Raw genomic sequence first — 13,545 nt, forward strand, 5'->3', positions numbered from 1 at the left:
ATCCACATTTGTGGATAAATCAAATTATTTACATTTGTGGATAGAATTATCCACGTTTGTGGATAAAATTACCCACGTTTATGGACAAAAAAATTATCCACGTTTGTGGATAAAAAATTTTATCCACGTTTGTGGATAAAAAATTTTATCCACGTTTGTGGATAAAAAATTTTATCCACGTTTGTGGATAAAAAATTTTATCCACGTTTGTGGATAAATAAAATTATCCACGTTTGTGGATAAATAAAATTATCCACGTTTGTGGATAAATAAAATTAACCACGTTTGTGGATAAATAAAATTATCCACGTTTGTGGATAAATAAAATTATCCACGTTTGTGGATAAATAAAATTATCCACGTTTGTGGATAAATAAAATTAACGACGTTTGTGGATGAATAAAATTATCCACGCTTGTGGATAAATAAAATTATCCACGTTTGTGGATAAATAAAATTATCCACGTTTGTGGATAAATAAAATTAACCACGTTTGTGGATGAATAAAATTATCCACGCTTGTGGATAAATAAAATTATCCACGTTTGTGGATAAATAAAATTAACCACGTTTGTGGATAAATAAAATTATCCACGTTTGTGGATAAATAAAATTATCCACGTTTGTGGATAAATAAAATTATCCACGTTTGTGGATAAATAAAATTATCCACGTTTGTGGATAAATAAAATTATCCACGTTTGTGGATAAATAAAATTATCCACGTTTGTGGATAAATAAAATTATCCACGTTTGTGGATAAATAAAATTATCCACGTTTGTGGATAAATAAAATTAACCACGTTTGTGGATAAATAAAATTATCCACGTTTGTGGATAAATAAAATTATCCACGTTTGTGGATAAATAAAATTATCCACGTTTGTGGATAAATAAAATTATCCATAATTTTATTTATCCACAAACGTATATAATTTTATCCACAAACGTATATAATTTTATCCACAAACGTGGATAACTTTATTAATCCACAAACGTGGATAATTTTATTTACCCACAAACGTTGATAATTTTATTTATCCACAAACTAGGATTTTTTATCCACAAACGTGGATAACTTTATTTATCCACAAACGTGGATAATTTCATTTATCCACAAACGTGGATAATTTTATTTATCCACAAACGTGGATAATTTTATTTATCCACAAACGTGGATAATTTTATTTATCCACAAACGTGGATAATTTCATTTATCCACAAACGTGGATAATTTTATTTATCCACAAACGTGGATAATTTCATTTATCCACAAACGTGGATAATTTTATTTATCCACAAACGTGGATAATTTTATTTATCCACAAACGTGGATAATTTTATTTATCCACAAACGTGGATAATTTTATTTATCCACCAAAATGGATAATTTTATCCACAAACGTGAATAATTTTGTTTATCCACAAAGGTGGATAATTTTATCCACAAACGTGGATAATTTTATTTATCCACAAACGTGGATAATTTTATTTATCCACAAACGTGAATAATTTTGTTTATCCACAAAGGTGGATAATTTTATTTATCCACGGATATAGATAGTTTAATTTATCCATAAACGTGGATAATTTTATTCCCAAACGTGGATAATTTTATCCACAAACGTGGATAATTTTATCCACAAACGTGGATAATTTTATCCACAAACGTGGATAATTTTATCCGCAAACATGGATAATTTTATCCACAAACGTGGATAATTTTATCCACAAACGTGGATAATTTTATTTACCCACAAACGTGGATAACTTTATTAATCCACAAACGTGGATAATTTTATTTACCCACAAACGTTGATAATTTTATTTATCCACAAGCGTGGATAATTTTATTTATCCACAAGCGTGGATAATTTTATTTATCCACAAGCGTGAATAATTTTATTTATCCATAATTGTGGATAATTTTATTTATCCACAAACGTGGATTCTTTTATTTATCCACAAACTTGGATTATTTTATTTATCCACAAACGTGGATAATTTTATTTATCCACAAACGTGGATAATTTTGTTTATCCACAAACGTGGATAATTTTATTTATCCACGGAAATAGATAGTTTAATTTATCCGTAAACGTGGATAATTTTATCCCCAAACGTGGATAATTTTATCCACAAACGTGGATAATTTTATCCACAAACGTGGATAATTTTATCCACAAACGTGGATAATTTTATCCACAAACGTGGATAATTTTATCCACAAACGTGGATAATTTTATCCACAAACCTGGATAATTTTATCCACAAACCTGGATAATTTTATTCATCTACAAACGTGGATAAATTTATCCACAAAAATCCTAGTTTGTGGATAAATAAAATTATCCACGTTTGTGGGTAAATAAAATTATCCACGTTTGTGGATTAATAAAGTTATCCACGTTTGTGGGTAAATAAAATTATCCACGTTTGTGGATTAATAAAGTTATCCACGTTTGTGGATTAATAAAGTTATCCACGTTTGTGGATTAATAAAGTTATCCACGTTTGTGGGTAAATAAAATTATCCACGTTTGTGGATTAATAAAGTTATCCACGTTTGTGGATAAAATTATATACGTTTGTGGATAAATAAAATTATCCACGTTTGTGGATAAATAAAATTATCCACGTTTGTGGATAAATAAAATTATCCACGGTTGTGGATAAATAAAATTATCCACGTTTGTGGATAAATAAAATTATCCACGGTTGTGGATAAATAAAATTATCCACGTTTGTGGATAAATAAAATTATCCACGTTTGTGGATAAATGTAATTATCCACGTTTGTGGATAAATAAAATTATCCACGTTTGTGGATAAATAAAATTATCCACGTTTGTGGATAAATAAAATTATCCACGTTTGTGGATACATAAAATTATCCACGTTTGTGGATAAATAAAATTATCCACGTTTGTGGATAAATAAAATTATCCACGTTTGTGGGTAAAATTATTCACGTTTGTGTATAAAATTATCCACATTTGTGGATAAAATTTTGAATAAAATTATCCACATTTGTGGATAAATTATAAACAAAATTATCCACGTTTGTGGATAAAATTATCCATTTTGATGGATAAAATTATCCACTCTGGTAAATAAAATCATTAAAATTTGTGGATAAATTTATATAATTTGTGGTTGCCTTTAGCTTCCTTCGACAAAAATCGTTTACCCATCTAAATATCTGCCCCCATGGGAATAGATCCAGGTGTTTTATCCGTTTGCTATGAGGAATTGGGGATAAAATAATAAACGAATATTCAGCCTCCAAATATAAATGCGATTTTAAAGCGTACATATATAAATGCATTAAAGCGTCAGATGGAAAAAAAGATTAGATGGAATTCTTCTGTTTTCCGCTGATGGAAGGTGGATTTTATGGGTTTTGTTTGAATAAATCTAATTACAAAAACAAAAAAACGGAATCCCCTTTATAGGAAATGATGAATTTTTTTTTATCATGACAATATTTCAAGGTTCGTCAAAAAAGAGGAGAAGAGGCACAGCAGATTATGATTTGCACACTTGCCTTGAGATGAAGAAGAAAAAACAGGGCATTAACATAAATTTATTCGAGCATACTTTTAGGGGCTGTTTGAATGATTGATTTGTAGGGGTTTTTTATAATTTTGGTTTCTGGAGGGAAGTAGGGAAGGCACACAATATTCTCTTCATTATATTTTACAATTCTTTTTCAAATGTAAATTTGGTAAAGGTGCTTGGTAGGGATTGAAAGGCCTTTGCATCATTTCCTAATTTGTATTAATAAAGAATATTTGGAGATATTTAAAAGAGGAATACTTAGTTGAGAAAATTGTAACTAAAAGGTCACCCTTTGCAATTCTCATTTATAATTTATGCACATTTTTATTCTTAGAGCCTGAATTATGTATGGGGTTGCCATATTGATGCATATACGCCCTGAGTCCATTATCAAAATGTTCATTAAATTTTCTAGAGGCTATTCAAAGCGATAATTATGAGGTTCAGTATTATCAGGTATCGATAGTGCTGGGCTCATTGATGTTTGTTCCTTCTGGGATGTTCGAACCTTACATTAAGATCTTATTAACAAAATTCTTATTAATTCTTGATTATTAAATATTTAAATCGGGGAGAATTTAATTGTTTAATAATTTTGAAATTTATTTTCTTAACTTACCCAAGAAAGTTGAACAAATATATTCGGAAATTTGATTTCCCGATTTACTCGATTCGCTAAAGTGTGATAATTCCTTGTTCAGCATACGTTTGAACTGAATGAGAAAAAATAAAAATTGAAATTGATTAATTTATATTCCAAAACTATTGCCTACATTTAGGATGAACAAAATGGCTAGGTTAACTCACCTTAAGCGATGCCATATCGGATACACTACGATGGGTCTGTATTGTTTCTAATTGATCCAAGCACCAGTCTAATTCTTCAATGGTATCGGTGGCCAATCGCGTGTACGCCTCATCGCCCTGGTTCAGGATAATACCCGCCGTCGATGAACGTCCCATAGATGTTTGTGTTGGTCGCCTAGATCTTAGATGATTAATACAATGTTCCACACACATAGAGACAATGGACATTCACACACACACATATTCAGGCACACACAGAGAGATAATTCGAAAAAAAACCAAATGACATACAAGGAAGCATAGGGGTGGAGGTGGTAGGGATTAGGGGGCAAAATTATGGGGGAACACAATGCAAACAAATTTGATTATTTTTTAAATGTGTCAATAAAATAAGAAATAACATATTTCAAAAACAAAAAACAAAAGGACACATTCAGAACGTATGAAAGAAAAACAAAAACAAGAAAAAAAAAGAAAACAAAAAACGAAACAAAACATTTCGGTTAAAAAAGTTAAATTAAGCATTTTGTTTGAAAATAACAAATAAATATTAATAAAATTAAATTAAATGTTATTATTTTTTATTTTTTCGGTTTTTATTTGGGAGTAAAAAGTAGAAAGAGAAAAAAGAAATTAAGGTAAAAATATGTTATAAATATTTGGTTTTTGTTTACTGGTTTAAAGGATTCTAGTTTTTTTATGGAATTTAATGGAAACAAAATACGACATTGAGAATTTTTATTTTTGTGTGTATGTTTTAAATTGTGATGTTTTCTAATTGAGGTAAACATTTATTTAATTGAAATTTAATGGCATAAATTCTAGGAATGTGCAAAAAGAGTGAAATTATTGCAGGTTATTTTAAGGGCTTAATTTATAATGCACATTTAAAAACTGTATTTTTTAAATAACATTTTTCAAATATTTAGATTTTTAATGAATATTTTTTAAATTTTTTTATTAATTTTTTTTCCGAATATTTGGATTTTACAAAAACAATTTTTTTTCAAAAACTGATTTTGTTAGAATTTTTTTAAGAATATTTTTCAGTCCGTGATTTTTGTAAATAATATGTTTTTAGTCCGAGGATTTTAATTTTACATAGCAATATTTTTCTGTACGTGAATTTTACATAGAATTTTATTTTTCCGTACATTTTACATAGAAATTGTTTTAAGTCCGTGGAGTTTTTAGAGATTTTTTTCGGTCTGTGGATTTCATGGATTTCAGTCCATGGATATTTTAAAGATAAATATTTCAAAAAATATTTGTATATTCACATTTTCAGTTTTGTTGAGATGTTATTGTTATTGTATTATCTGCCCTTCCCGAAATTAAATCGATGTTAACTGCATCCGACTATAAAAAACTTGTTGTTTTTAAAATTAAAAAACAATAAAAAGCTTGCAATACTAAAGATATTTGCTTTCAAAATACTTGAAAAAAAAAATTAACAAAAATCTTGAATATTTAAAATTTTTCGTTTCAAAAACCTTAAAGTATTTATTTTTTTTTTTCAAAAACAAAGATTTATTTAAAAATATAGTTATTTCTTTTTCAAAAAGGTAGATTTTTGAAATACAGTTTTTAAAGAATTTACGTTTTTTAAATATTTTATATTTGAAAGAATAATATATTTTTAGCCCAAAACTTGAATGTTTCAGTCCGTGGATTTTTTAAAGAACATTTTTTTTCAATCCGTGGATTTTTTAAAGAATGATTTTTTCTCAATCCGTGGATTTTTTAAAGAATATTTTTTTTTCAATCCGTGGATTTTTTAAAAAATATTTTTTTTCAATCCGTGGATTTTTTAAAGAATATTTTTTCAGTCCGTGGATTTTTTAAAGAATATTTTTTCAGTTCGTGGTTTGTTTAAAGAATATTTTTTCAGTCCGTGGATTTTTTAAAGAATATTTTTTCAGTCCGTGGATTTTTTAAAGAATATTTTTTCAGTCCGTGGATTTTTTAAAGAATATTTTTTTCAATCCTTGGATTTTTTAAAGAATATTTTTTTTATCCGTGGATTTTTTAAAGAATATTTTTTTCAATCCGTGGATTTTTTAAAGAATATTTTTTTCAATCCGTGGATTTTTTAAAGAATATTTTTTTCAATCCGTGGATTTTTTAAAGAATATTTTTTTCAATCCGTGGATTTTTTAAAGAATATTTTTTTCAATCCATGAATTTTTTAAAAAATAATTTTTTCTCAATCCGTGGATTTTTTAAAGATTATTTCTTTTTCAATCCGTAGATTTTTTAAAGAATATTTTTTTCAATCCGTAGATTTTTTAAAGAATATTTTTTTCAATCCGTGGATTTTTTAAAGAATATTTTTTTCAATCCGTGGATTTTTTAAAGAATATTTTTTCAATCCGTGGATTTTTTAAAGAATATTTTTTTCAATCCGTGGATTTTTTAAAGAATATTTTTTTCAATCCGTGGATTTTTTTAAAGAATATTTTTTTCAATCCGTGGAGTTTTTAAAGAATTTTTTTTTCAATCCTTGGATTTTTTAAAGAATATTTTTTTCAATCCGTGGATTTTTTAAGGAATATTTTTTCAGTCCGTGGATTTTTTAAAAGATATTTTTTCAGTCCGTGGATATTTTAAAGAATATTTTTTCAGTTCGTGGATTTTTTTACAGAATATTTTTTCAGTTCGTGGATTTTTTAACGAATATTTTTTCGGTCCGTGGATTATTTCAACAATATTTTTTTAGTCCGTGGATTTCTTAAATAATATTTTTCTCCGTGGATTTTTTAAAGAATATTGTTTCAGTCCGTGGATTTTTTAAAGAATATTGTTTCAGTCCGTGGATTTTTTAAAGAATATTGTTTCAGTCCTTGGATTTTTTAAAGAATATTTTTTCAGTTCGTGGATTTTTTAAAGAATATTTTTTCAGTCCGTGGATTTTTTTATTTATGTTATTCAGTTCGCTTTGGAAAATAATTTTTAAAACGCGATTAAAAATAAAGTTAAACAAATTAAAAACATTTTTTACTTTAATGTTTTATAAAATATTTTTTAAATACGTCTTAAGAACGTTTATCCAAAAAAAAAAAATACGAAAACCTTTTTTTCTAAAAACGTTGATTATTTTTTTTCTAAAAGGTTAATTAAAAAAGTGGTTCAAAACGTTAATTGAACAAATATATATTTCTAAATATTGTTAATTTTTTAAAAAAAAACCTGAATTTTTAAAAAATTATTTTTATTGTGTAAATTTTTTAAAAAAGATTCACTTTTGTAGTTTTGTTGTGATGTGTGTTTACTTTTTATTTTTAAAGTAAGCCCAGCTTAATGTGTTGATTTCAAATTTTAAAAACAACAAGTCTTTAAAGTTTTGTTTTTAAAAATAATTATTCAAAAAATAGATTTTTTAAAATATATTTGTATCGAAAAATAATTTTTTTTTAGAATATTTTTTAAAAAAGTTGGTTTTTTAAAATATTTGTTTTAAAAAATTGTGCGCTTTTTTGTTTTTGAAACGATTTTCAAAAATTTTGGAAACGATTTTAAAATTTTTTTGAAGACAAGTGGACTTTTTTTTGAAATATTAAGATTTTAAAATTTAATTTAAAAAGTTACATTTTTTTAAATATAATTTTTTTAAAAAAAATATTTAAAAAAAAAAATATGATGTTTTAAAAAAATATTTTTTATGTTTTTCAATAATACTGTGGCTTTTCTAAAAATATTTTTTAAAAAAAATTGGATGTTTTAAAAAATATCTACTTTAAAATCATGAATATTTAAAATATTTTTTGTTTTGCAAAAAGTTAATATAAAAGAAAATATTTGTAATTTTTTTTAAATTTACGTGATTTTTTTTTTTTTTTGAAAAAACACTTTTCGAATGAAAATATTTTTTAAAAATCGGAGTTTTCCGAAAAAAAAAATGAATTAAAAAAATCAATGTTTCTGAAAAAACATATTTAAAAAGGTCCACGTTTTTCTTTTTTTTAATTTTTTATTTTAAATATTCGCGTTTTTGAAAAAGGTTTATGTAAAATATATTTCTAAAATATTTTTTTAAATACCACGTTATTACTTTTTTAAATATCTGCGTTATTGATATTATTTATTTTTCAATAATACTGTGTCTTTTCTAAAAATATTTTTTTCTTTTTCAAAAAAAAGTGCACTTTTTGAAAAATATCTTCTTTAAAATCTTGGAAAAAGTTAATTTAAATTAAAATATTTTTTAAAATTTGTTTGTAAAGTAGGCTTTTTTAAAAAATTAAAAGTTTTTAAACTTTCGCTTTTCCAATCCAATTCCAATCCAAATTTGAAAAAAAATCATGTTTCTGAAAAAAAATATTTTTTAAAAAATTTGCTTGAATTTTTTTGAAAAAAAAAACACTTTTCCATTGAAAATATTTTTTAAAACTTCGTTTTTTCCGAAAAAAATATTTAAAAAATCAATGTTTCTGAAAAAAAAATATTAAAAAAGTCCATGTTTTTGTTTTTTATACCCTATACCACAATGTGGAAAAGGGTATTATAAGTTTGTTTTGGTAAAAATTCATGTAACACCGCGAAATATTCGTCGGAGACCCCCAATGTGGTATACCAATCTTCATATCTCGACGAGAAAAAGCGATTTTGAGATATGTGTCCGTCCGTCAGTCCGTCCGTCCGTCCGTCTGTCCATTATAAATTGTAAACACGCTCCAGGCCGCAATTATGGACCGATCGTCTCGAAATTTTGTATGGAGGTCGGGTTCAGATCTGAATAGATCCCTATTCTTATTGGTGATGATCGTGAAATATTTAGCGGGTGAAATGGACCAAAAACATAATATTTATCCAATTTTCTAGCGGCTCTGTAGGTCTCAATAATACTCCGATCAACGCGTAGTTTTAAATAGGGTAAGAGTATATCACAAGGGTGAAGCTTGCAATTTGAGATGGCGATCGGATAATATTTAGAGGGTTAAATGGACCAAAACTTTTGTGTGAAAATTGTGAAAATTTTTAATATACAGCTTATATCTTAATTCCTGGAAGTGGAACACTTGGCCTTTCAATTGATGCCAATTATGTTGGTGTGCATGATCAGATAACAGAGTTACAGCCTAATATATTCCGTTATTTGTTTGTAGTGTAATAATAAACTCGCTAGAAGTCGCAATTATACATCAATAGTCACGAAATTTTGCATCGGGTAAGAGTATAGGTCGAAAGAGATGCCTACAATTTTGAATGATGATCTGATATTCTTTAGCGGGTGAAATGGACCATTACTTTTGTATGAAAAATATAAAAATTATATTTTTGGTCGATATTTTAATTCCTTGAGGACATATATATTTCGCAAAGAAGCCTACATGTGAAAAAAACTACTGACCTTTCCTCTGATGTAAATTGCAATAAAGTGTTTGCTAGATAACGGGCCTACTGCCTAATATATAATGGGTTCTGTGTAGAGAACCACATTTTTATTCCATGCTACATATTGTCTCTCCAAAAGTTTATGTAACACCACGAAATATTCGTTCTAGACCCCTTATTTGGTATGCCAAAATTCATATCTCGACGAGATAAAGCGATTTAGCGATGTGTGTCCGTCCATTAAAAATTTGTAAACAAGCTTAAGGCCGCAATTATGGACCGATTGTAACGAATTTTCTAAGGAGGTTGGGTTTGGGCCAGAATAGAAATGATTAGTTTTTGGTGATGATCGTGAAATGTTCATTCCCTAAACAACATTTTAACCAATTTTGTAGCGGCTCTGTAGGTCAAAATAATAACCCGCAAAATTTTAAACAAAGTTTGAGTTTATGATGAAGAAGAAGCGTACAAACCAACGTGAAGATAAGATAATACTTAGCGGGTTAAATGGACTGAAACTTTTGTGTGAAATTGGTAAAAATTTCAATAACGTAGCGGTTAAACAACTGTAGTAGTAGTACTACATAAGTACTGCTACAAAAATGTATTTGTCATGCTAGATACTAGATAACTTTTTGGTTTTGGTCATAAGTATTATACATTACATCTCTGATATTTGATAATTACATTTTCACAATCATTGAAAAGAAGTTCCGTGGAGAGCGATTGTCCAGGGATAGTGGTATAGGGTATCCCATGGTCGGCTCCGTCCGACTATACACTTTTCTTACTTGTTTTTTTTTTTTAATTTTTTTATTTTAAATATCCGCGTTTTTGACAAATGTTTATTAAAAATATATTTCAAAGTTATCCACGTTTATGAAAAAATATTTTTTAAATATCATGTTATTACATTTTTAAATATCTGCGTAATTGATTTTATTAAAATATTAAAAAAAATAAAATCATGGATATTTAATTTTTTTTTTTTGAAAAAGTTAATTTAATAGAAAATATTTAATTTTTTTTTGTAAACTGGACTTTTCTAAAAAGAAATTTAAGTTTTTAAAAAATTCGCTTTTCCAATCCAAACTTGAAAAAAACTCATGCTTCTGAAAAAAATTTTTTTAAAAAATTACGTGAATTTTTTTTGAAAAAAAAAACAATTCGGAATAAAATATTATATTAAATATAATATATCCGAAAAAAATGTTGAACTAAGTTGTTTATTTTTTTACTTTAATTAAATATCCACGTTATTGAAAAAATTGTATTTAAAATATTTTTATAAATTATCCACGTCAAAAATGCTGTCTTTTCTAAAAATATTTTTTTTAAAAAAGTGGATTTTTTTTTTAAACAAGTAAGAAAAGCGTTAAGTTCGGTCGGGCCGAACTTTTTATACCCTCCACCACAAATTTCAGCCATTTCGGTGGATTAATGTGGCCACTACCTTCAAAATATCGAAATTCGGAAGGTACCGTTCTATGGGGGCTATATGATGGCGTGGTCCTATACCTACAAATTTCTGGGGGAAAGTTTTATACGCTTAAAGGAGATTAAATACCAAATTTCAGCCATCTCGGTGTGATAATGAGGCTAAAACGTTCAAAATATCGAAAATCGGGAGATATTGTATTATGGGGGCTATATCAACACGTGGACCTATATAAACATTTTATGGTAGAAATGTTTCTTAGCCTCTGGAAACACAAAATACAAAGTTACAACCGATTGTGTTGTCAAATGGGCCTAATACATTCAAAATATATTAAAATGACGCGTACTTTATAAGGGGCCTTATGTGGGGGCTATACCAAAACGTGGACCTATATAACCCAACTTTGGTAGGAATGTTTTCTGGCCTCTGAAGACACAAAATACCAAATTACAACAAATTCTGTGGTCAAATGGGTCTAATACATTCAAAATATATTAAAATGACGCGTACTTTATAAGGGGCCTTATGTGGGGGCTATACCAAAACGTGGACCTATATAACCCAACTTTGGTAGGAATATTTTTTGGCCTCTGGAGACACAAAATACCAAATTACAACCAATTCGGTGGTAAAATGGGCCAAATATCTTAAAAATTCCTTAAAACGACGACGCGTCACGCGTCATTTTGTATGGGGGCTATACGAAAGCGTGGACCGACATAGCCCGCTTTCAATACCAAAAGTCCTACGTAAATATAACATATTTTTCCAAAATTTCATCAACTTATGTCAATCCGTTCGGGCGCTAGAGTGATTTCCACAGACGGACAGACGGACGGACATGGCTATATCGATGTAGAATTGCACGCTGATCAAGAATATATATACTTTGTGGGGTCTACAATGATTTTTTCGTGTAGTTACAAACGTAGTGACAAACTTAATATACCCCCATCCTATGGTGGAGGGTATAAAAATAGCTTCTTTAAAATCATGAATATTTTAAATTTTTTAAGTAGAATATATAGTAGAAGAATATTTATTTTTAAACATTTTTTTAATTCCACTTTTTAAAAAATTTAAGTTTTTAAAAATTTCACTTTTTATTTTATTTTTTTACCAAGTTTATGCAATCCAAATTTAAAAAAACTAATTCAATAAAAAACTCATGTTCCTAAAAAAATTTACGTGATTTTTTTTTGAAAATTGATTTTTTTATTTTAAATCCACTTTTCGAAATAAATCTTTTTTTTAACAATCGGAGTTTTCCAAAAAAAAATTTTTTTTAAAAATTTATGTTTCCATGTTTTTGAAAAAAATTAAACTACGTTTTTTAATTTTTTATTTTAATTATCCACGTTTTTGAAACATTTTTATTAAAAATATATTTCAAAATTATCCACTTTTAAGAAAAAATATTTTTAAAATACCACGTTATTGAGTTTTTTAATTGATTTTTTATTATATTAAAATATTTTTAAAATATTCACGTTTATAAGAAATACAAGTTTTAAAAAAATATTTTTTTTTTTAAAAATCGCTGACGTGAAAAATTAGTGGACTTTTAAAAAATATTTTTTATTACAACAAAGTTTTAAAGAAAATTTATTGAACAAAATCCAAAATCCATTATTAAAAAAATTTTAAACTATTTTTTTTAAATATCCACGTTATTGAAAAAATGGTATATAAAATATATTTCTAAATTATCCACGTTTATGAAAAATATTTTTAATATACCATCTTATTACTTTTTTAAGTATCTGCGTTATTGATTTTATTAAAATATTTTTAAAATATCCACATTTATAAAAAATAGTTTTAAAAATCCATGTTTTAAAAAATTATATTTTTAAAAAATCCCTTATATGGAAAAATAAAAGCGTGGGCTTTTAAAAAATATTTTTTTAAATGTTTTTTTCAAAATAGGCAGGCTTAATGATAGTCGTTTTTTTAATATTTTATTAAAACAACTTTAATTTATTAGTGGGACAAAATTGGCGATGTTTACCAAGGGGTAAGGCAGGGAAGACTATAGTATCAGATCTCGCCACAGATCTTCATCAGTTTCCTTGTTTCTTGTTTTTCAACAAGAAACTTTTTATACCCAAGTGTCAATTGCCCGCTCAATGGTAAGCACACCCGCCTTGCACACTAAAAGTCGCGGGTTCGATTCCCCGGCCAGGCAACATCAAACATTTTTCAATAGTGGCAAAATAACCCTCAGTAATGTTGGCGACATTTCCTGAGTATTTCAGCCTTGTAAAACTTCTCTACAAGTGGTGTCGTAGACACGCCGTTCGGACTCGCCGATAAACAGTAGGTCCCATAATATGAATCGGGGTGCACTCATCGATATGAGAGAAGTCTCCCTTGTCCCTTATGGGATGTTTGTGGAACAA

At 27.2% G+C, this 13,545-nt stretch overlaps 1 protein-coding gene across 39 annotated transcripts in view; it reads right to left on the reverse strand.

Annotated features, from left to right (window-relative positions):
* The window catches only part of dnc (phosphodiesterase dunce), a 1,334,769-nt gene that overhangs the window by 12,027 nt on the left and 1,309,197 nt on the right, over positions 1-13,545 (reverse strand). For 25 of the 39 annotated variants that reach the window (XM_073977499.1, XM_073977474.1, XM_073977494.1 and 22 more), the window contains 2 exons: positions 4,369-4,549; positions 4,181-4,274 (listed from right to left, as the gene is read on the reverse strand). In XM_073977499.1, the coding sequence (XP_073833600.1) occupies positions 4,181-4,274; positions 4,369-4,549 (275 nt within the window). The remainder of the gene's footprint in view (positions 1-4,180; positions 4,275-4,368; positions 4,550-13,545) is intronic. The other 14 variants (XM_073977500.1, XM_073977496.1, XM_073977516.1 and 11 more) reach the window with 1 other exon arrangement.

Source organism: Musca autumnalis, unplaced genomic scaffold (assembly GCF_047663935.1).
Source record: "Musca autumnalis isolate F117 unplaced genomic scaffold, ASM4766393v1 scaffold_3, whole genome shotgun sequence".
NCBI lineage: Eukaryota > Metazoa > Arthropoda > Insecta > Diptera > Muscidae > Musca > Musca autumnalis.